General features: G+C 35.7%; 1 protein-coding gene and 1 long non-coding RNA gene across 2 annotated transcripts in view; one reads left to right on the plus strand and one right to left on the minus strand.

Annotated features, from left to right (window-relative positions):
* LOC130014230 (uncharacterized) overlaps positions 1 to 13,715 on the minus strand; it is a 37,059-nt gene extending 23,344 nt beyond the window's left edge. Inside the window, exon 1 of the long non-coding RNA XR_008789187.1 lies at positions 13,096 to 13,715. This is a non-coding gene — a long non-coding RNA (uncharacterized LOC130014230). The remainder of the gene's footprint in view (positions 1 to 13,095) is intronic.
* Positions 215 to 19,669, plus strand: LOC126807833 (epidermal growth factor receptor). The gene is made up of 8 exons (XM_056103125.1): positions 215 to 373; positions 1,661 to 1,803; positions 5,167 to 5,347; positions 5,838 to 6,086; positions 6,801 to 6,937; positions 18,048 to 18,213; positions 18,863 to 18,976; positions 19,516 to 19,669. Exons 2-8 carry the CDS (start codon positions 1,748 to 1,750, stop codon positions 19,561 to 19,563), a joined length of 951 nt encoding a protein of 316 aa, XP_055959100.1. The 5' UTR covers positions 215 to 373; positions 1,661 to 1,747; the 3' UTR covers positions 19,564 to 19,669.
* Positions 19,670 to 22,580: the final 2,911 nt, after the last annotated feature.

Raw genomic sequence — 22,580 nt, forward strand, 5'->3', positions numbered from 1 at the left:
TGGGTTTGGTAAAGTTATTTAAACAAATAGAACAGGTATACTTAGACGCCATCTTAAAATCCCAAGTTGATTATAGGCTTGTCGTGTGAATAAATGTATGAATAATAATTTATATAACATTTGAAGCTAAAATAAAAACCTGTAATAGATAGATTTAGCTCTTAAATAATCTATTTTTAATAAATATGTTTTGGTGTTTTAATTTCAGAGATCCCCATTTGAAGATACCTCCCATTCACCCATCCAATCTTTCCGTGTTTGAAGATGTGGAGGAGATATCGGGCAACTTAATTATCCAATCAAATCACACAGAATTCCGGAATCTCTCATATTTTAAGAGTCTGAAATATATTTCTGGTCGGGAACCGAATGGGTGAGTAAAGTATTGAATATATTTTCATATAATAATGTGGATTCATTGAGGTTAACTGATCCCATTTCATACAAGGGGTTAACTGATCCCATTTCATATAATTGACAGAAATAATAAAAGGTTGTATACGTTGGCATGCATGTAAAGAACCCTTGACAGATTTCGAAATAAGAGTAGGTTGTAGCGCCGTTGTCCGAGCAAGATTTCCCTCAAAGCACACACTGCATAGTGCACGCCTGTCTTCATTAGCCGAGTTGGAGCAGAACATTAAACCCCATTTCATTTCTTTTTTTCAAACAGTGCCCTAGCTCTTAATATTATGATGACACATTTGGAATCGTTGGAATTGGTGAAGTTGAAGGCGATACGTCAAGATGGCATCCTGATAGCGGGCTTCCATTGCAAAGTGTCATTCCTCCACTGTTTTCCATGAGAAAGTGACTGTCTTCATTTAGAAAGTGACTGTTTTCATTTAGAAAGTGACTGTTTCATTTAGAAAGTGACTGTTTTCCATGAGAAATTGACTGTTGTCCATGAGAAAGTGACTGTTTGCCATGAGAAATGATCGTTTCCATAGGAAAAGGTGACTTTTTTCCTTGAGAATGTGACTGTTTTCCATGAGAATGTGACTGTTTTCAATATATAGCAAGCAGTGCCGGACTGGGTCCACCTGTCCACCTGTCCGTGACAGGTGGGCCTAAGCTCATAAAAAAGTAGGCCTAAGCCTATAAAGAAAAAAGAGAAAGGAAAAAATAAGAAAAGAGAAAGAAAAGAGAGGGGGAGGAAGGAAGGAGAAGACAGGACACTCTCCCTCCTTCTTTCCTAATGATAGTGCTCTTAGGTCATTCTGTTATCTAATTGTATCAGAAAATTAAACATTTGCCTTCTTCTGCTTTGGTCTGAAATGCTTGGAAAATGTGTTTGCGGTTGTCAATTTTCTAAATTTTCCTTGGGGGAGACCCCCCCCCCCCAGACGCTCGTGACGCCTTTGGCGCGTACTTGTGTGTGCCTTGGTCAATGACCTGACAGGCGTCCTGCACTGATAGCAAGTGACTTTTCAATAGCAGTGTTACTGTTTTTTTTTATAGCCAAGTGAAAGTCTTCCATTGCAGAGAGTGGCTGTCTTCCATTGACAAAGTGACTGTTGTCCATAACAAAGTGACAGTCTTTCATTAACAAAGTGACTTTTGTTCATAGCAAAATGACTGTTGTCCATTGACAGAGTGACTGTTGTCCATAACAAAATGGTATCATATATTCGAGAGAGATTGATGTTGTATATTTCAGGAAACGAATCAATGAGACAGTTGTAAGAATTTTACCATTCTAGATAACAACAATGTCGCCATCTGTCTAGCAGAGTGTCCAAGTATCATGTACCCAGATGAAAATAATATCTGTAGAAAATGTCATAAAAACTGTGCTGATGGGTGAGTAGCCATCTTCTTTGTAAGCGTAAAATACAGAGCCTTAAAGCATCTTAAAGTTTATAACGTCATTGATGGTGTTATATAGACTGTAGCTAATCCTTTAAGCCATGGGGGGATTTGCAGTGGCTCAGTGAGTAAGACATTATCTCGCTAACCTGGAGATCGCAGGTTCAATCCCTGTGTTGGCCGAGAAAGTTCATCTGGATTTTACAGCGTGGGTTTCCCCTTGTCTGTGGTGCACGACGGAGGGTCTGACATAGATAGCTGTCTAGTCGTCGGATGGGACGAAAAACCAAGGTCCTATGTAAGCATTAGGCAAAATTTTCCTCATAGCACACTGTATGGCGTAAGCCCGTCTTTATTAGCCCAGTCGGAGCAGAACAGTAGGACGTTAAACACTATTTTATCTGTCGAAAATAACATATATTGCAAATTGTTTTTTATTTAAAAAAAATTATATATATATATATATTTATATTTATAAAGGGTCTTAGAGTTACTTTTAACTAAATGTAAGACTTGGGTCCTAACCAAACTCTTAGCGATGTAACCATGGGAAATCCGGGGATTCCCTGAAGTTATTTATAGCTCAGTGTTGATGTCATGCAATCACTCTACTCACTGTAGGTTGACTGACGCCGAAATCGTCACCACTACACAGTTGCATTTTACCAGTAGCTAGGAAACAAAGCGTAATGGCGATCTTCATCTCAGCGTCGATTGAGAAATTTTGTTTAGTAGGACTCGTAAGTAGATGCCGAACTAAATCTGTCACAAAAAGAATCCCACCCATGTCCATTCGATATCTCCTTATCAACTCGTCATTGTTGTACTCCACTAAGAAATCTCTTCTTGTTTTAAACTCTCTTACTGTGTGAACCATCGTAAATTTTAAACGGATTTCTTCGATTATGAACAAACTACTTAACTTTGGTTATTATAAACTTACCTGTGTGTTTGTAATGAACTCCCGTTCGATAAAATCCATTGCACAACTATTTATCACAACGATGAGAACAAGTTCTCTCTTGAAAAATTTGAAAATTTACTTGTAATTTCGACCGAGTCGATGTCAACAATGTCTTCGTAACATATTGGTCGAATCCAATATACCTGTTGCGGGGGTTGGTTAACATTGAAAGATAGTTTGACATCGCGATCATTTTGATCGTATATGGGTTTGGGCGACGAAAAATATCAATTGAAGGCAATTACATAGGAGATTTATATGGAAACCATTGATCGCCAGTCTATCAAATTTTCTTCACAATTAAAATATCACTGATTGCACGGATACTCGTAAAAATAAAGTCATGTATAAACTATAAATATCCTATCTTCTTTATGTTATAAATAATTTAACAAGGATCATGAAGCTTACCTCCGAATTCTCTGAATGTATTTTTAATTTTATACGCATTCTTTCGATCGAATAATAACCGCTTCAGTAACATCTTTAAGCGTGTTGCGGCAGCCCTCAGCGTGTCTATTGGGTGCCCGGGTGAGTATATAATGCTACTAAGCCCGTATGACCCCGTAAGAAGCGGAACATTAATTCTCGATTCGACAGTTTTGACCGAAGTGTGATAAAGCCCGTAAAACGAATGTATAGGTGTTTGTGCGGCATGCGTGTTCAAAAGTAAATAATCCCATCCGAGTCGCTAATCAAATAATTAGAACAAAATATTTCAAAAAGTAAAGCTATAAAATTTGCAGAGATTTTACTAGAATGTAAAAGACGGTAACTAAATACAGGAATGCGGGTAGTTATGTGTGCAAACGCTCAAACTCAATGCCAATCGTCGTAGGTATCCAGACCACTCGGACCAAAGACTACTTGGATTAAGACCAGTCGGACCAAAACAAGACCAGTCGGACCAATTAAATTATATTATAAGGCTAGACAATATGCTATTTATTTATTATTAAATCACAATACAAAGAAGCAAATAATTCTTATACGGAATTCTTATATTTAGAGTTGTTTGGTTCAATTTTGTGTACGGAAAATAAATCAACGATTAGTTTTAAAATTAATTAATAATGGAGCCCAAAAAAAATATCAATCTAATTTTTCTTTCCTCTTGCAATGAGACTCGGTATGTCCAGACTTTTGACAGTTTCTACATATACGGGTATACTGTTCTTGTCTGATAGCCTAATTTTACTTTTTCCACATTCGCGGTATCCCCAGTGGTTTCATTCCGTTCTACCTCACTAACCCCTGGGTTACTATATATGGGGGGGGGGGAGACACGTTTTCAAGTTATCCGCCCTTGATGCGTTAATATAAACAGCACATAATAATACGAAGACCGAACGTTTATATGCCCCTTTTTAAACGTGACTACAAGTGTGGTTCTCGATATTTTGCGATTTGGAATACAATTATCAATTTATTCAAACAACACGTTATTATTAGTTCGAGTAGTCATATTAAAACACACACAATTAGCAATTTATTCAAATAACACTTTATTATTGGTTCGAGTAGTCATATTAAAATAAACACAATTATCAATTTATTAAAATAACACTTTATTATTGGTTCGAGTAATCATATTAAAACAAACGCAATTATCAATTTATTAAAACAACACTTTATTATTGGTCCGAGTCGTCTTTCTGTTGGGTCCGAATAGTCTTTTTGTATGGTCCGAGTAGTCTATTTGTTTGGGCTGAGTGGTCTATCAGTTGGTCCGACTGGTCTTCAACCGAGTGGTCTTTGGTCCGAGTGGTCATGGATTCTTGTCGTAATTGTACTTGAATTTCCTATCATGCTGTCACCCCTAATACGAAATGATATCTTCCGCAGAGTGACGTAACCATCTTCCATATTGGTATTTTTCTCTGGGAAAAGTTTGTGATATTTCAATTTTTCAAGAGAAAACTTGTTTTCATCGTTGTGATAATTAGTTGTGCAATGGATTTATCGAACGGGAGTTCATTACAAACACACAGGTAAGTTTATAATAACCAAAGTTAAGTAGTTTGTTCATAATCGAAGAAATCCGTTTAAAATTTACCAAGACTCAGACAGAAGGCAGCGTACACGGACGGCCATGTTAACCAAGATAAGAGTACTTTTAACAAGTTAGGAGTGCTACAGGAGGACTCCTAAATATGTGTCATAGTTAGGAGTAATTCTTAAAGTAAAATGTTTTATAAATAGGTCTTAGGAAAATCTACAAAGTTAGGAGTAATTTTTGACAGTTAAGAGTTGGTTCCAACTCTTAGAATTTTTATAAATACCGCCCCAGTTCCCTGATTATATTTATGTTACATTTCGGTTAATCCAGGTGTGAAAGGCTTCATTCGGGTTCACACTTATATTTATACGTTACTTAAATCTATGTGTTTCAGATGTACAGGAAATTCTGATATTGTGGGTCCAGGGGGATGTAACTCTTGTGAAGTCGGTTTTCGAAAGTCTCATTTTACAGAAACTATAAGATGTTTACCAACCGATACTAATTCCTGCCCCGACAGTCATCATCTAACTCCCGTTAAAATAGACAATAATAATCTACTAGGTGGAAAAAGGGTAAGATTGTGTTTCTGTCATTTAGGGATTGTGGTGTTAGAGGTATAATGTCCTAGGTTTTGGTCATTTAGGGACTGTGGTGTTAAAGGGATAATGTCCTAGGTTTTGGGAGCTCAGTGTGTGTAAGGTGTTGACTCGCTACATTGCAAGTTCCGTTTTCGATCCCTGTGTTGACCAAGAAAAATTATCAGGATTTTCTGGTCTGGGTCCCCAAAGTCATGCAGGATGCTACAATTCATAGTTGTTTGGATGGGAGTAAAAACCGAGGTTCCATGTACATATCGGCGTGCAGGTAAATTAGCATGCTCTAAGGTGTATACTTGTTTTCATTAGCCCAGTCGGTGCAGAACAGTAGGACATTAAACACTATTTTATCTGTCGAAAATAACATATATTGCAAATTGTTTTTTATTTAAAAAAAATTATATATATTCCAAATTGTTTTTTATATGCATAAATACTATATTCCAAATTATTAATTCTATTTTAGATGTGTGAACCTTGTCATCGACTGTGTCAGACATGTTACGGGGCCAGTAATATGAATTGTAATAAATGTAAATTTTTCGAGGCCGATTCGTGTGTAGATTTCTGTCCAACTATGACATTCGGTAATAAAGCGACACAGAAGTGTGAACCATGTTTTGACGAGTGTCGAAGTGGATGTCGAGGATCAGAAAGTACAGATTGCTTGGCATGTAAAAACTTCAAAATCTACATCGGTGAGGATGATAAGAGGGTAAGTGCTTGAATTTATCTTGTAGATGGTGGTAGAATTTATCTGGAAGGGTGCAGGTTGGGAAGATGGCGATGATATGATGGGGGGGGGGTAGATATTAGATTTTATTTGGGCGTGTGACGGTAGGGAAGATGGCGATAACCAAGATGTTAGTGGTAGAATTTATCTGGGAGGGTGCAGGTTGGGAAGATGGCGATGATACATTAGGGGTAAATGGTAGATTTTATTTGGGCGTGTGACGGTAGGGAAGATGGCGAGAATCAAGATGTTAGTGGTAGAATTTATTTGTAGGAGTAGGGAAGTTGGCAATGATACAATGATAGTAAGTTGTAGAATTTATACGGTACTATTCAACGTTTTGAAAGGGGTGAGAGTAGGGAAGTTGGCAGTGAGGGTAAGTGGTATTATTCAATGTTTTGAAAGGGTGAGGATAGGGAAGTTGGTAATGAGGGTAAGTGGTACTATTCAATGTTTTGAAAGGGTGAGGATAGGGAAGTTGTCAGTGAGGGTAAGTGGTACTATTCAATGTTTTGAAAGGGTGAGGATAGGGAAGTTGGTAATGAGGGTAAGTGGTACTATTCAACGTTTTGAAAGGGTGGGGGTAGGGAATGATAAAATGGGCAGTTGTTAAGCAAGTGGGAAACCTCTGTCTGGGACCCGATTTCATTCATCCTGGCCGTTTGAATTTAGTAAATATATTTTATAAATTTGTAGTTTAACTGCACGGATGAATGTCCACATCTACCATATTCAGTGTTGGATAACAACACAAATAGTGAAACAGCATCTAGAACAGTTTGTGCTGATAATACCCATCCAGAAGTCATCGCTTTATTATCACGTAACGCTGAGTAAGTACTGTATATGTATTTAGTGTTTGTGTCTTCCATATATCGAGGAGGGGTGGATGGCTGAATGGTTAGTGTGTGCTTGTTGTATCATAAGGTCTGGCATTGAGTCAACTGTTGTGGTTTCCATTCCCCGGTTGTACGTGACAAGGAGTAGGGTCGCCTGTCCAACCTCATATATTTTCTCTGGGTCTTTCTGTTTCCTCCCACTGTTAAAGACCCCTACTTGGAAAGGAATAATTGAAATTAAATTGAACCATATGTTAGTCCCGAAGTGACCTAGTTTGTGTTAGCTCCATTTCTCTCTTTCTCTAATATTGATAGAACTGCTCAATCTGACATTTCTTTTACAAGATGTTATTTTTCATTTTCATATTTGAACATTTCTAATAGGAATACTGAGCACAGTGGGTAAGACGCTGGAGGTCGCGGTTTCGCTCCTGGTGTTGGCTGAGAAAGTTCATTGAGATTTTCCGACATGGTTTCCCCTTGTCCATGGTTCAGGGCGGAGGGTCTGATAAGGATAGCTGTATAGTTTTTAAGATGGGACAAAAAACTGAGGCTCTGTGTACACATTGGCATTCATGTAAAAGTTCCCTTGGCATTTTGAATGCGATACAAGAGTAAGCCATAACACCGCTGTTTGGGCCAAGTGTCTCTTATAGCATACTGTATGGCGTATGCCCGTCTTCATTAGCCCAGTCAGAGCAGAACAGTTGTCCTCAAAAATAGAATATATACTGAGCGCCATGGAAAACGCATCTCTTAGTTTTTCGTATAACAAAATGATCCTGTAAACAGATCTTATTTATTTTGCTTCTTATTGTCAACAATATTCAAATGGGAAAACATCAATAACAACACATTTGTACACTTATGGATGTTTAATCTGTAATCAACGGTACAAAGTCAGAGGGGTCAAAACCAAAAGTAGGACACAGATGTCAGTAGCGCGTGTGTCCTCCATGGGCTCTTATGCACGCTGTGCAGCAACGGCGCATGGAATTAACCAATGTTTGAAAGAAGGCCTGGGGCAAATTGTTCCATTCTTGGACAAGAGCAGCTTCTAAAGCAGCAATGGTGTGCATCTGTGGCGTCCAATCTCATCCCAGACATGTTCTATCGGTGCCATGTCCGGAGACATGGCTGGCCAGTCCAAGACATTGATGTTGTTAGCAGCCAGGTAGTCCATACTAAAACGGGCGGTATGCGGACGCGCTTTATCCTTTTGGAAGTTGTGGGTGCGCTCGAAACATCGGGCCAACAATTGAATGCAAGACATCATCACGGTAGGCTACAGCATTAACGCGACCCCTGCAAATGTGTAGGGTGGTCCGTGCGATGAAATGTGAAGCCTCCCAAAACATTACACTTTCCCCACCCCATCGATTGGTTTTGAAGACGCAGCAGTCTGCAAGACGTTCCCCAAGACGTCTCCACACACGTTAACGGCCATCAGCGTGATAAAAGATGAAAGCGATTCTCATCACTGAAGAGCACACTTTGCCAGTCTACTCTTCTCCATGTCTGATGTCTTTGAGCCCATATCAAACGCCGCTGAAGGTTATGATCCCTGAGGATAGCTCCAGCATAAGGTCGTCGTGCACGGAGTCCTCCTTCTCTTAGACGACGTCTTATGGTGTTGGCACTTACTGGTACGTGTCTTCCGACGACTGCTGCACCTGTTCGAGTCGCTGGGTGGAATCTGTCACGCAGATGAGTGACCCGGATGTAGCGGTCTTGAGCCTGGGTTGTAACGCGTTGTGGACCAGGACGTTGACGGTCACGTGTTGATCCAGAAACTCGAACATGTTCCACCAACCTTACAATAGTGGACTGATGACAATTGAAGTGTCTGGCAATAGCATGTGTAGACATGCCAGCCCTGGACATTCCCATGGCTTCATTCCGTTGATTTTCAGTAAGTCTCGGCATCTCTAGTGCGTTTGGGAGCATTGTGTGAAACAATAGTTCATAGTATTGCATAATATTATACATACAGAACCACCTAGTAATAAAACATTTGGGAAAAAAAAGTGATGCGTTTTCCATGGCGCTCAGTATATTATATTATCTACAAAGATAATGTAGTTATAGGTCTGTTATAAATCCAATTGAATCCAAGCTGTGATATTATCTAGCTTCAGTATTTTCATTACTTAATATTAAAGGAGCTAAATTGCTAATATTTGGGACGTAGAAATTGACACAAATGAGATGCAACGCATATAATAATGTAATTTGAATGTATATAAATTTTTTTACATTCAATCGTTTCCGTTTTCAGTATAATTTCTAATCAGTTATGTTCGGCAAAATACGACAGAAGACTCAATCGAATAGCAATCTCTAGTGTCTGGTTATTCCAGACTAGGCCTACACCGTAGTATTTATTGCACATGCTCTCCAGATAAGAATATGGCGTAACCGTTTGACATGACTTGTCGAAAATGTCTAGCCTTGTTCTTCGAATCCCTTGTTACAAAATGTCACTGAAATGCATTATGGTACACGATGTGTTTTCAAATGGTAAAATGTTTATTTCGTCTTAAATATTGGATATCAGAAGCCCATCTTTTCCTGGTAAGATCACATCATCGATGTTGATTTAAATTGACAAATAATTTGTGTTTTCAATGTCGAATACTTTGGATGATATTGAGTTTAAGACTTAGCTACTTTAATGTTAAATAATCATATTATGTTAAGTACATATTGGTGTGGGACTAAGCTGTAAGAAAATTGATATTTTAATCACATATATATGTTAAGTACATATTGGTAAGGGGTTATTTAAGAAATTTGATACTTTACACTATAAACCTCAGAATGCCTCGTTCGGCATTTCTGTCCAAACGAGGCAAAAACGTGTCAAAATTTTTGCCCCGATTTTGCCTCGTAACGAGGTAAAAAAAATACCTCGTTTCTCTGGAGTTCCAAAACGTGTTTTTTTAAATTGCCCTGTTTTTGGAACGAGGTATTTTGTTCAGAACGAGGCTGGGTAAAATTGCCTCGTTTACTAAACGAGGTATTTTATCCAAGATAATTATTAGCGGTATTTGCTGTCAACAAATAGAGCCATACAAATAATGTTCGGACCATCATGTGACCAATTGCAGATCTACAAATTAGATTATTTATTTGGGACATGATATTGTTCATAGTTATGGCTTACTACACTGGAGTTCTATTGTGTATAATAAACGCTTCCCAAGCGAAACAAAACATAACAATGTCACGTGACAATATTACATACGGCGGATACAAGCGCTCTTTGATTACATGCTGTTTGGTTTGATTATTAAATAATACGGTAATCTGTATTTATGGGAAAAGGAGAATGAATTTCCCCAAATCCAAAACTAGATAACTGGAATATTTATTGAATGGAAAGTGAATATTTTATAAACAAAAATATTCGAATTTGCAGTTTTCTAGCTTAGGTGGATTTGTGATTTGAATCTAGAACTCAGTGTTTTATACATTTTATTATAAAATTGTAATAAATGTTTTACATGAATGAATAAAATCTACAATTTAAAAAAATACAATAACATTGTGATTTGACGCTCTACAAATCACTAAGAGTATAACAATTGCTTGTTGAAAAAGTGTTAATAATATGTTTTTTTCCAATGCAGCAAAACCTACTGGACTGTTGTACTTAACTTATTATTTTTTAAAAATATATTCAAAAAGAATGCGTCTTTTACAGATTTCAATATAACCACAAATGGTTGATAGTTTTAATGCTATACATTTTATTATAAAATTGTAATAAATGTTTTACATGAATGAATAAAATCTACAATTTAAAAAAATACAATAACATTGTGATTTGACGCTCTACAAATCACTAAAAGTATAACAATTGCTTGTTGAAAAGGCGTTACTAATATGTTTTTTTTCCCAATGAAGCAAAACCTACTTTGAAATATATTCAAAAAGAATGCGTCCTTTTCAGATTTCAATATAACCACAAATGGTTGATTGTTTTAATGCTTAGATAAGTATGGGCATATGCCATACAATGTGCTATGAGGGAAATTTTGCCCAGGCAGCGGAACTATGGCCTATTGTTATACATCTATCGACTTTCAACAGCCAAGGGACACACGGACCTTGGGGTTTTTTTTGTCCCATCTGAATAACTAGACATCTGTTTTTCTCAGGCCCTCCGTTTGAACTGCACCACTGACAAAGGGAAACCCCCGCTGGAAAATCCTGATGAACTTTCTCGGCCAATGCATTGATAGGAAATAGCATTGATCGAATATTAGTAATCTAGATAACGAATGGATACCAAAATAGTCTCATAGATTGGTCCTAGAAAGTATATATATTGTGTATTGTAATGTGGCAGACAAAGGAGGTTATAATATCATCGTATGGCCCCGTAGAATTACCCAAAACAACCATATTTTGCTTAAAACTGTTGTTTATCAATACCGGTATACTTATTGAGGTTTTTTCTATGTTGGGCTTTCTGTGATTATAAAGAAAAAAATCATTGAAATGTTCAAAGAAATATCATAGACCAAGAAAATTACACCATGGATTTAAAATAGAAGTCAATTAGGGGGAGAGAATTAAAAATTAGGCCTACTAGCTGACTCCTTTATTAGGGTTGTCTTTCTTGCTTTTATCTTCCATTTATTTACGTTTTTGTTGTCTCAGAGATGGACTATTATATAAAAAAAAAGTTGAAAATCGTAAAGTTTAGGAAATGTTAATCATATAATGATGAAAAAAAAAATAAGAGCATATGATAAGAAAAATGTGTTTGAAATTGAAGGCTCTATAATTAAGGCCGTGTTGAATTGATTCCTTGTTTCTCCTGCCACCACTCTGGCAATCATGTGCGGTAGTGCGGTAAACACAACACAAAGTGGGTTTCAAAACACAAAGTGGTCTGGCATAATACCTATATAGTCTGAGGGTTGTGTACCATTTTTAATAATATTATAAATAATCTAGTTATATTATTGGGTAGAATAAAAACACAGATAATATTTAATTAAATAAATTTAATAACAAACTAAAATTTGGTAACAAGTGGCTTCTTTGTTTAACTTTTTAAAAAATGAAATAACCATATTTTGATATAAATTTTCCGTATTCTTGTGTTAAAATACAATGGAAACATTCCAGTTATAATTTGATTCGCTTGTTGAGTTCTAGATGGTTTCGATAATATCATCGAACGTGAAAGTGCTGGGAATAACCACCAAAGTCGAGTCGAGATAAGTAAATTCGCGTACCGGTCGGCCTAATTTATTTATTGATGTTCAAGGAAATAATAGGGGTCCCGTTTGTTCGTTCGTTTGTTAAACTCCAGAAACGAGCGAACGGGGCCACTATTATTTCCTTGAACATCAATAAATTAGGCCGACCGGTACGCGAATTTACCTATGTCCCGGCATAGCTCACCATTTTGTAAGGCGTGCGTTATTTATTACACAAGATATGATTGGGTAATACTTGAATAATAATGACATGAGTTATAATTTTAGCCAATGAAAAAATTGATTATTCAGGTTCGCGGTTGAATATTAGCGATTGTCTTACAGTTTATAATATGCTTTCTCATTAGCCGAAATGACTGCTACACGCGCCATTTTGCGGAATTCATCCAATCATATACAGTGTAACTTATTCCATAGCATGCGGGCCCCTACATGTGTATTATCAACCGGATCCATTCACTTGATTTGATATTTGTTTATTCGGTGCAATGCCTATTTTCTGTCTTGTCCGCAGGTTTATCTTGTAGATTTTTGTTTTGCGTGTAGTGCGGCCCCCTGCACTTACTTATTTAGTTCGTAACGAGGAATAAACAACGAGAATTGACTTCTGATGTTTGGTAGAATTTTATTTAGATGTTATTAACGTAATTTTTTGAATATTTTCTTTTGTGTTAAAAACGTAAGCGCACGATTTTCGGGGTCCTCGACCTAAGCCCGCGGGCGAGGAGAAACAAGGAATCAATTCAACACGGCCTAAGGTATCAGTATGGAACGGATCGTAATCGTACGGTATTCACTTCTGTCAGACTGATATTCAGGAACGTAAAGTTATCAGTCTGGAACGGATCGTAATCGTGCGGTATTCACTAAGGTCATACTGATATTTAGGAACATAAAGAAGACCATTTTACTAACCGTCTCCATTTTAAGAAAGAGCAGATATAAATATATGATTATATCGACAGAATCTCCACACGAATCTTTAATTTAGTAGAAGAAGAGCAAGTTGATCATTGTCGCCATATTTGACCTATTTCTCTATTGGTTGTATATGCATTAAGGCGTGGATCTAACCAACCCGAGTAGCTCATTATTGAGCCGAGAGATTTATGAAATGAAATTGGGCTTTAATGACCCGCATTCCTTCACTATTCAGGCTAATGAACACGAGGCGTTCAAGCCAGCTCTTTATTCACAGAGCCGCCTGGCTCCCCTGAGAGACTTTCACTGACAACTAGTCATTGTCGAGACTAATGATTTTTATCGCCGCTGTTGATCAATATATATATTAAATAATAGCCCGAATTTAAGTATACCAAAAGTTAAAGAAATATAACCAGTTTTTGAGCCATTCAGATATGACTGCCAAAATTGTAATCAGCGCGCATGTTTTTTTAGGCTAAAGTCTAACCATAAAACTTAGTGTCCATACATAATAAATATTTTATTCCATTAATCAATTCCATTCCGCCATTGGTTTGTCTTAAACTCGTCATTTGTGTTCATGGGCATCAGGGTCGAGATGGCAACGTTATATGTTTTATTTTTCTAATTTACTATAAAATATCATTCGGTTTGCCTCACGGGTTAACGGCATATTAATAGCTTTATTCACTGAGATGGTTCCTTTACTTATAGTTTATTTTTCGAATTGCTTTTTGTATTTATTTAAATGGAAATATTTAGCACCTTCTTGTTAAACCGTTGAAAGATTTAAAGTTTGGATTAAGGTTAAGTGAGTGTGGGTCAAAGATGCCGCTGGCAGAGTGTGTATAGGGTGTTAAAGTTTAAAAGTTATTCCCTACAAGGTGGTTCTACGGTTCTTACCATAGAATTCAGCTGTGAAATAACACAGTTTCTTTCATTATGTGTACAACAATAAAACTAGTCTAAACCACGGTGCTGTGATGTATGCATCTAAATGTTTCGACGACCCACCAATCAGTAGTTGCATGATGATTAAATTTATCGGACATGGAATGTGAAAATGCTTTGGAACTTTCAACTGTAACACGTTGCAATAATTACTCAATATAAGCCAAAAGGATCCGCCTTGTTCATTTATAATCCGGCCCTGTCTTCAGTATTAAAATATAAAATTGAACACAAAGTATATTTAGTAATCCGTATTGTAGTAATGGCAATCACGGCTTGTGTTTTTTTGTTTTGTTTTTTGTTGTTTGTTTTTTTTGCAAAATATAAAATAATTACGATGTCGTTTAACACTCACAATAACATATTTGGTTACCGGCCATTCAGCCATTCAGGTCGTACATGTGTCAAGTATACAGTCATATATACAAACGCCTAACTATAGAAGCCTACCATTCTTAATTTCTACTTTTCGCCCTCCAAAACACGAAAGTCGAAAAGTAGCAGTTACGACCAAATGTGAGGCGACAGCAACGCTATACAAGCCAAAATCGACTCGAAAATAGGAAATCAAGAAATAATACACTGCGATAATAGCGCCCCTCGTTTTTTTTCCTAATTTCTTATTTTCGACTTGCATTTTGGCTTGTATACCGTCTTGTCGACTTTCGACTTAGTCATATTTTTGTATTTATTGATGTCAGTAAGATGTTACTATGGAGAACGTAAATTTCAGATTATACATTCCAGACTTCGTAATTGTAAAAGTGCTCTAAACTTCCATAGATTTTTAATGCATATTTCACATAACCCGACATGCAGTTGTGGTCATACGCAAGAAGACAGCAACCATTATTTTCTACACTGCCCAAATTATTCGTCTCAGCGTATCTCAACATTAAATACCCTCCCATTTAAATCCATAAATACAAAAGCGTTCCTATATGGCGATACCAACGAAAGTAACCTGTTCAACAAAGTGAGTTTTAGTAAAGTTCACAAGTATTTAAAACTAAACAAGCGCTTTGAATAGATAAGGTAATTGTCAGGCGACGATGATTGGTGTTAAATAGTGATGACGATGATGATGACCATGAAGATGATTTATTTATATATTTATTTATATACTAGAAGAATGCCCGGCTTCGCTCGGGGGTCATAACTCCGAAACCGGAAGTGGTAGACTAACGCCACCTGGCCTATGTTACTCCCCAGTCCGAGCTACCCTTATACCCCAAATTTCAGACTCGGAAATGACAACGTGAATGATGGATCAGTCGAACGACAGAGTGAATGACAGGAGTTTTCCAGTCGAATAATAAAGATAATGGCAACTCTGGTCATAGCATATCTGTTTATAATATATTTCATATAAATGTTTATACACGTATTTGAAAAATACATTTAGGTCTACGTGTAATGTTGAATGTATAAATTCGGAAATGTTTTGATCTCTTGAACTGTATTATTTAAAATACACGATTAACGTATTAAATTGTAAATAATGAATCAAGCCAAGACATGTATTAAATGTTTAAAATGTTTTATTGAATTGGAATAGAAACTGAAAACAGATTAACACCCCGTGTGAGATATTTCATTCAAATATTGTGAAAGGGTTGGTAATAAAATTAAAATTGTCATTGTGTCATTTTAATAACATTGAATCGTCCTATTCTGTTACGTAGTCGTCTCAACATATTGTTGTCATGGGTTACTTCTGCTAAACAACTCAATAGAAACGAGTAAAGTATTATAAAAGAAATTATGTCTAAAGAGTTCTTCATGACATGTATTGACTGTAAGACACAAAGCGTACAGGATCTAAGTGTGATGTTAAAGGTCAACACGCAAATATTGAAATTGGGTATATTCGTGGATTGACTTATAGAATGTTGTTAATATTTCCATTTAAATAAATACAAAAAGCAATTCGAAAAATAAACTATAAGTAAAGGAACCATCTCAGTGAATAAAGCTATTAATATGCCGTTAACCCGTGAGGCAAACCGAATGATGTTTTATAGTAAATTAGACGAATAAAACATATAACGTTGCCATCTCGACCCTGATGCCCATGAACACAAATGACGAGTTTAAGACAAACCAATGGCGGAATGGAATTGATTAATGGAATATAAATTTTATTATGTATTGACAATACTTTTCTGGTTAGATTTTAGCCTAAACACAACATGTGTGTTGGTGACAATTTTGGCAGTCATATCTGAATGACTCAAAAACTGTTTATATTTCTTTAACTTTTGGTATACCTAAATTCGGGCTATTATTTATGGTAGAAAGATATAATAAAATGACCTAAAGCTTTAAAACATATTTTTAAATATGTTGAGGCACCCTAAATTGAATTTGAAGCACCAGGGATAAATAAATAAAAATAGCTATAATGCATGATTTTATTGTAACTAGTGAACTGATAAATATTGTACAATTTATCTAAAGAGTACATTTATGAAAACGTGGTACTTTTCTGATATCTAGTTGAATTAACACTTACCCAGATCTTGGCATAAGCACGACTTAAAATGATCACGGCTAAAACAATTCCGTGCGAATCAAGAATTCTTTATGTAAGAATAGAGCTTTATGCACCACACATTATGTCTTCATAAGATGGTAGCTATAATCTTTCAATCCAATCCCCTAATTAAGTATACCCCCACCCAATCATAAAAAAATAATAACATAGCAAAACGGTGTTTAATTCTGATCATCTAAATTATCAAATGATATTCGCCGAAGTAGTAACAGAGAAGGGCGTGTTTTAAGATATACATAATGTATCTTACTATTTTTCGCTTATATAATTTGATTTTCAAATACAAACCATTAATACTTATCTTAGCATTAAAACAATCAACCATTTGTGGTTATATTGAAATCTGTAAAAGACGCATTCTTTTTGAATATATTTTTAAAAAATAATAAGTTAAGTACAACAGTCCAGTAGGTTTTGCTGCATTGGAAAAAAACATATTATTAACACTTTTTCAACAAGCAATTGTTATACTCTTAGTGATTTGTAGAGCATCAAATCACAATGTTATTGTACTGTTTTAAATTGTAGATTTTATTCATTCATGTAAAACATTTATTACAATTTTATAATAAAATGTATAAAACACTGAGTTCGAGATTCAAATCACAAATCCATCCAAGCTAGGATACTGCAAATCCGAATATTTTTGTTTATAAAATATTTACTTTCCATTCAATAAATATTCCAGTCATCTAGTTTTGGATTTGGGGAAATTCATTCTCCTTTTCCCATATATACAGATTGCCGTATTATTTAATAATCAAACCAAACAGCATGTAATCAAAGAACGCTTGTATCCGCCAGATGTAATATTGTCACGTGACATTGTTATGTTTTGTTTCGCTCGGGAAGCGTTTATTATACATAATAGAACTCCAGTGTAGTAAGCCATAACTATGAACAATATCATGTCCCAAATAAATAATCTAATTTGTAGATCTGCAATTGGTCACATGATGGTCCGAACATTATTTGTATGGCTCTATTTGTTGACAGCAAATACCGCTAATAATTATCTTGGATAAAATACCTCGTTTAGTAAACGAGGCAATTTTACCCAGCCTCGTTCTGAACAAAATACCTCGTTCCAAAAACAGGACAATTTAAAAAAAAACACGTTTGGAACTCCAGAGAAACGAGGTATTTTTTTTACCTCGTTACAACGAGGCAAAATCGGGGCAAAAATTTTGACACGTTTTTGCCTCGTTTGGACAGAAATGCCGAACGAGGCATTCTGAGGTTTATAGTGTTAGTGAGAAATACCAAGTTATCAATCTAGTTATTAGGTAATGTGTCTTTATAAAAAAAACATAGAAAATACTCAATTTGCATCCCCACCGACGATTTAAATTTTTGATGGTCTATTGTTTTAGTTGATTGTATTTTTTATTTTCTCTCTCAATAAAATAAATTGATATATTTTTTTTTAATGTAGAGATGAAAAGAAGAAAATGGCTATAATTGTTGCTCCATCTGTAGCCGGTGTACTGATTGTAGCTGTTTTGATCGCTTGTATAGCTTGGTGCTGTCAAAAACGAGCTAAAGCCAAGAAAAAAACGGCAAAACTTACGGCCAAGATGACTGGCTGGGATGAGGAAGTGGTGAGTATTTATTTGATGATGTACACCAATTGGCACGCACCTAAAAGAACCCTTGACAGTCGGAGTTCGAAATAAGAGTAGACCGTTATCCAGGAGGACTTTCCCTCATAGCACACTGCACACATGTCCATCTTCATTAGCCCAGGGCAGAAGAAAAGGACATTAAACTCCGTATCATTTCATTTATTTGATCATACTTAAAACATATGAATAACTGGATTATGTTAATGTTTTTTATACAGCCGCATTGTGGTCGTATATTGCCGTCGCCTCCATCTGTATGAGCGTTGCTTGGCAACCTATGTTTTATATATGAATTAAATTAAAAAAAGAAAAACAGTGATCATACATCCTTGTGTTATATAACTCTTTGTAGATTTAATCAAATGTGACCATTAGAATTAACACATAGCTGAAGGGGAATAACTCCATTTAATCAAATTATCTGTTCTCTAAACATTTGTCACTGTGTTGATTTTGAGAAATGAAATGGGGTTTAACATCCTACTTTTCTGAACCAACTGGGCTGATGAAAACGGTAGATAAACAATTTACTGTAGTAGTTACTGATTTTAAAAGAATTAAATTTTTGTAATAAATTCAAGTTTGTTTAGGGCCACTTCATATTTTTCTAACGTTTTTTATTCAGCCTCTTACACCTACGACAGCTAAACCTGACCTTGCTCAGTTAAAATTGATAAAGGAATACGATTTACGACGTGGAGGTATTATTGGCTCTGGAGCATTTGGTACTGTCTATAAAGTAAGTAATTATTCCTTTAACTGTCAGATTTTCCAGGAGGCCATTTTGCAGGTCATGACCTATAAGTAAAAATGACAAAAAATGTTAGATATTTTATACCACTGAATAAAGGAATTCAAGATCTTTCCAAAAAATATATACATTAACTGCGACAGTTGGAATTTGAAAAGGTGTAGATAAAAATTCCACTGTTTGGGCAAAATTCTACCCCTTCTATTGTATACATGACCATAAGAATTACAATTACTATATGTTAGTCTCAAAATAACCAAAAGTATTGTGTTGATGATACATTAACCATATGTTAGTCTCACAATAACCAAAGGTAGTGTGTTGATGAGACATTAACCATATGTTAGTCTCAAAATAACCAGAGGTATATAGTGTTGATGATACATTAACCATATGTTAGTCTCAAAATAACCAAAGTATTGTGATGACACGATGTCAAATTCCATTCTAGTCATGTAACAATTGCAAACATACTAGAGAAAATATATTTTATAATTATTTGTTTTTCGCTGCTTTTTTTTTCTAAGGATTTTGGATTCCAGAAGGTGAAAATGTTAAAATTCCTGTGGCTATAAAAGTTTTACAGGAAGGAACCTCACCCAATCAGAATAAAGAATTGTTGGAAGAGGCTCGTGTCATGTCGTCAGTAGAACATCAGTATTGTGTCAGGATATTGGCAGTCTGTATGAGGGCACAAATGATGTTAATAACGCAGCTCATGCCTCTCGGATGTCTTCTGGATTACGTGCGAAAAAACAAAGATCACATTGGATCGAAAGTTTTGTTGAATTGGTGTACACAAATTGCTAAGGTGAGTAGAATCGCAGTTTTATCCACAAAAACACTCTTTTAATTCCTGAAAAAACCCAACAATCCTTAAGATGCAACACTGACAAGGGGGAGTTAACAAGCTAGCACCTTACCCACTGAGCCACAGATAGGATTATGCAAGAGCTAAATCTGCCTATTGTGGGTCTTTGTTTAGGTCTGAAATGTTTTCTAAAGTATTAATTAGACATTAATTAACTGATCCAGGCCTTAATCAACTCTAGATGGTATCAGATTTCTCCAATATACACCAGGATCTAACTGCCTTGTGCATGATGCCTGTCTGTAGAAAGTCATATACACCAGGATCTAGCTGCCTAGTGCATGATGCCTGTCTGTAGAAAGTTATATACACCAGGATCTAGCTGCCTTGTGCATGATGTCTGTCTGTAGAAAGTTATATACACCAGGATCTAGCTGCCTAGTGCATGATACCTGTCTTTAGAAAGTGATGTACTTCAGCCTCCAGATATCTAAAGATAATTATTTAAACATCCTGATCTACAGAGAATTAAAGATGATCTGGAAATTGTAATCATGCTCTTACTGCCTGGTGCATGACAACTGTTAATACCTATACTCCTGATATCCCATTTTAAAAATAAACTTTAATTGTTTTTGTGGAAAGGTGTACAAAGTGATATACTCCCGGGACCGTGTTCACTAAAATATGTTAAGAATGCAGCTTTTTCATTGGTTAATAGCTTAAATTTGTACTAGGATTTAAAGCCTCAGCCAATGAAAACCTTTCATCCTTAAGATATTTTAGTTCACGATTTCATGAATAAGGTCCGAGATATCCCATTTTAAAAATTAACTTTTTGTTTTTGTAGAAAGAAATTGTTTTCTCGTTTTTAACCTCACATAATATAAAATGCTATCAGGTTTGGTGGAATTGTTAATAAGATAAAATTCTGTATAATTGTAAATACTTGTAATAAAGAGCATATTAATTGTCCCCCGCCTTTCGAAGAAAGCAGGGGACTATTAAAATGGGTTCGTCCGTCCGTCCGTCCGTCCGTCCGTCCGTCCGTCACACTTTTTGGGACACAATAACTCTCTTCCTAATTGAGCTAGAATGTTCAAACTTGGTGTATGTGTTTATTAGGTCAATGCCTTGATGAAGTTCGAAGATGAGCATTTTCCGCTTAGGGTAAGCAGAGATAAGCAATTTGATTGGTTGATGCTTTGGGACACGATAACTCTCTTCCTAATTGGGCTAGAATGTTCAAACTTGGTGTATGTGTTGATTAGGTCAATGCCTTGATGGAGTTCGAAGATGAGCATTTTCCGCTTAGGGTAAGCAGAGATAAGCAATTTGATTGGTTGATGCTTTGGGACACGATAACTTTTAATTGAGCTAGAATGTTCAAACTTGGTGTATGTGTTTATTAGGTCAATGCCTTGATGGAGTTCGAAGATGAGCATTTTCCGCTTAGGGTAAGCAGAGATAAGCAATTTGATTGGTTGATACTTTGGGGCACGATAACTCTCTTCCTAATTGAGCTAGAATGTTCAAACTTGGTGTATGTGTTGATTAGGTAAATGCCTTGATGGAGTTCGAAGATGAGCATTTTCCGCTTAGGGTAAGCAGAGATAAGCAATTTGATTGGTTGATGTATATGTGTCCTCTAATTATTTTCCTATTTCGGCGGGGGACATCAGCCTCACTGTTGGCTTGTTCAATATATCATAGATCTAATATCAGTAATAATCCAAATACGACACATAGCAAATATTTTAATTTATTAAAAAACGAATTCCATATCATTTTTTTTTCTTTTTCATTTTTTTTTTGTTTAGTAGCTTAGAGTTTCTAATCAAATCGTGGAAAGATGTTGTTTTAAAATCAATTGGTTCAAATAGATCATTAAAAGGTAAACAAAAGTAAACAAAAATCATAATTTCTTTTCTTAAACTATGTTAAGCCAATATTCTCTATATAATGAAATGAAATGGGGTTTAAAAGTTCTTATTTCCTGCAAAAACTGGGCTGATGAAGACAATCATACATCGTACAGTGTGCTATGAGGGGAATTTTACCTGGACAGTGGCACTACGACCTACGCTTTATTTCAATTTCTGACTGTTAATGGTTCTTTTAGCTTACTTGCTGCCCATCGTGTAAACGGGACCTAGGTCTTTCATCTGATCCCGAACGACTAGACATCGTTCGGTCTATATAAAGACAGTTGTAAATCCTGTTTTAGTTTACGTGCTGCCCATCGTGTAAACGGTACCTGGATCTTTCATCCCATCCCGAACGACTAGACACTGTTCTGTTGATATAAATACAATACAATTTTAAATCCTATTTTATTTGTATATTTACCAAAAGTTTTATAAATTTTATCAATCATATTGAAATTTTATAAACTGAAATTCCAAAACTTAGGTTTTTTTTTAAAAAAATTATTTTGAATTAATGTTTTATTTTCATGCAGTGATTTTAAAGTAGCCATTTTAAAGGGACACAATTGTCAGCCATGTTTTAGATAGTCTTGGATACCCAGAACAATCTGAATGATAGAGACTATGTATTACATTCATTTGCCTAAAATAAATGTTATTAATAAATTATGTTTTTAGGGGCCAGAATACAAATGTAAATTCGATAATTCTCAATTTTGTGAAAATTTTGGACCTTATTCACAAAAACTAAATTATTTGAGGGATGCAACAATTTCATTGGTTGAGATTTGAAATCATAGTACAAATTTGATCTTTTCGCCAATAAAAAAGCCACCATTCTTGAAATATTTTA

Source organism: Patella vulgata, chromosome 9 (genome assembly GCF_932274485.2).
Source record: "Patella vulgata chromosome 9, xgPatVulg1.2, whole genome shotgun sequence".
NCBI lineage: Eukaryota > Metazoa > Mollusca > Gastropoda > Patellidae > Patella > Patella vulgata.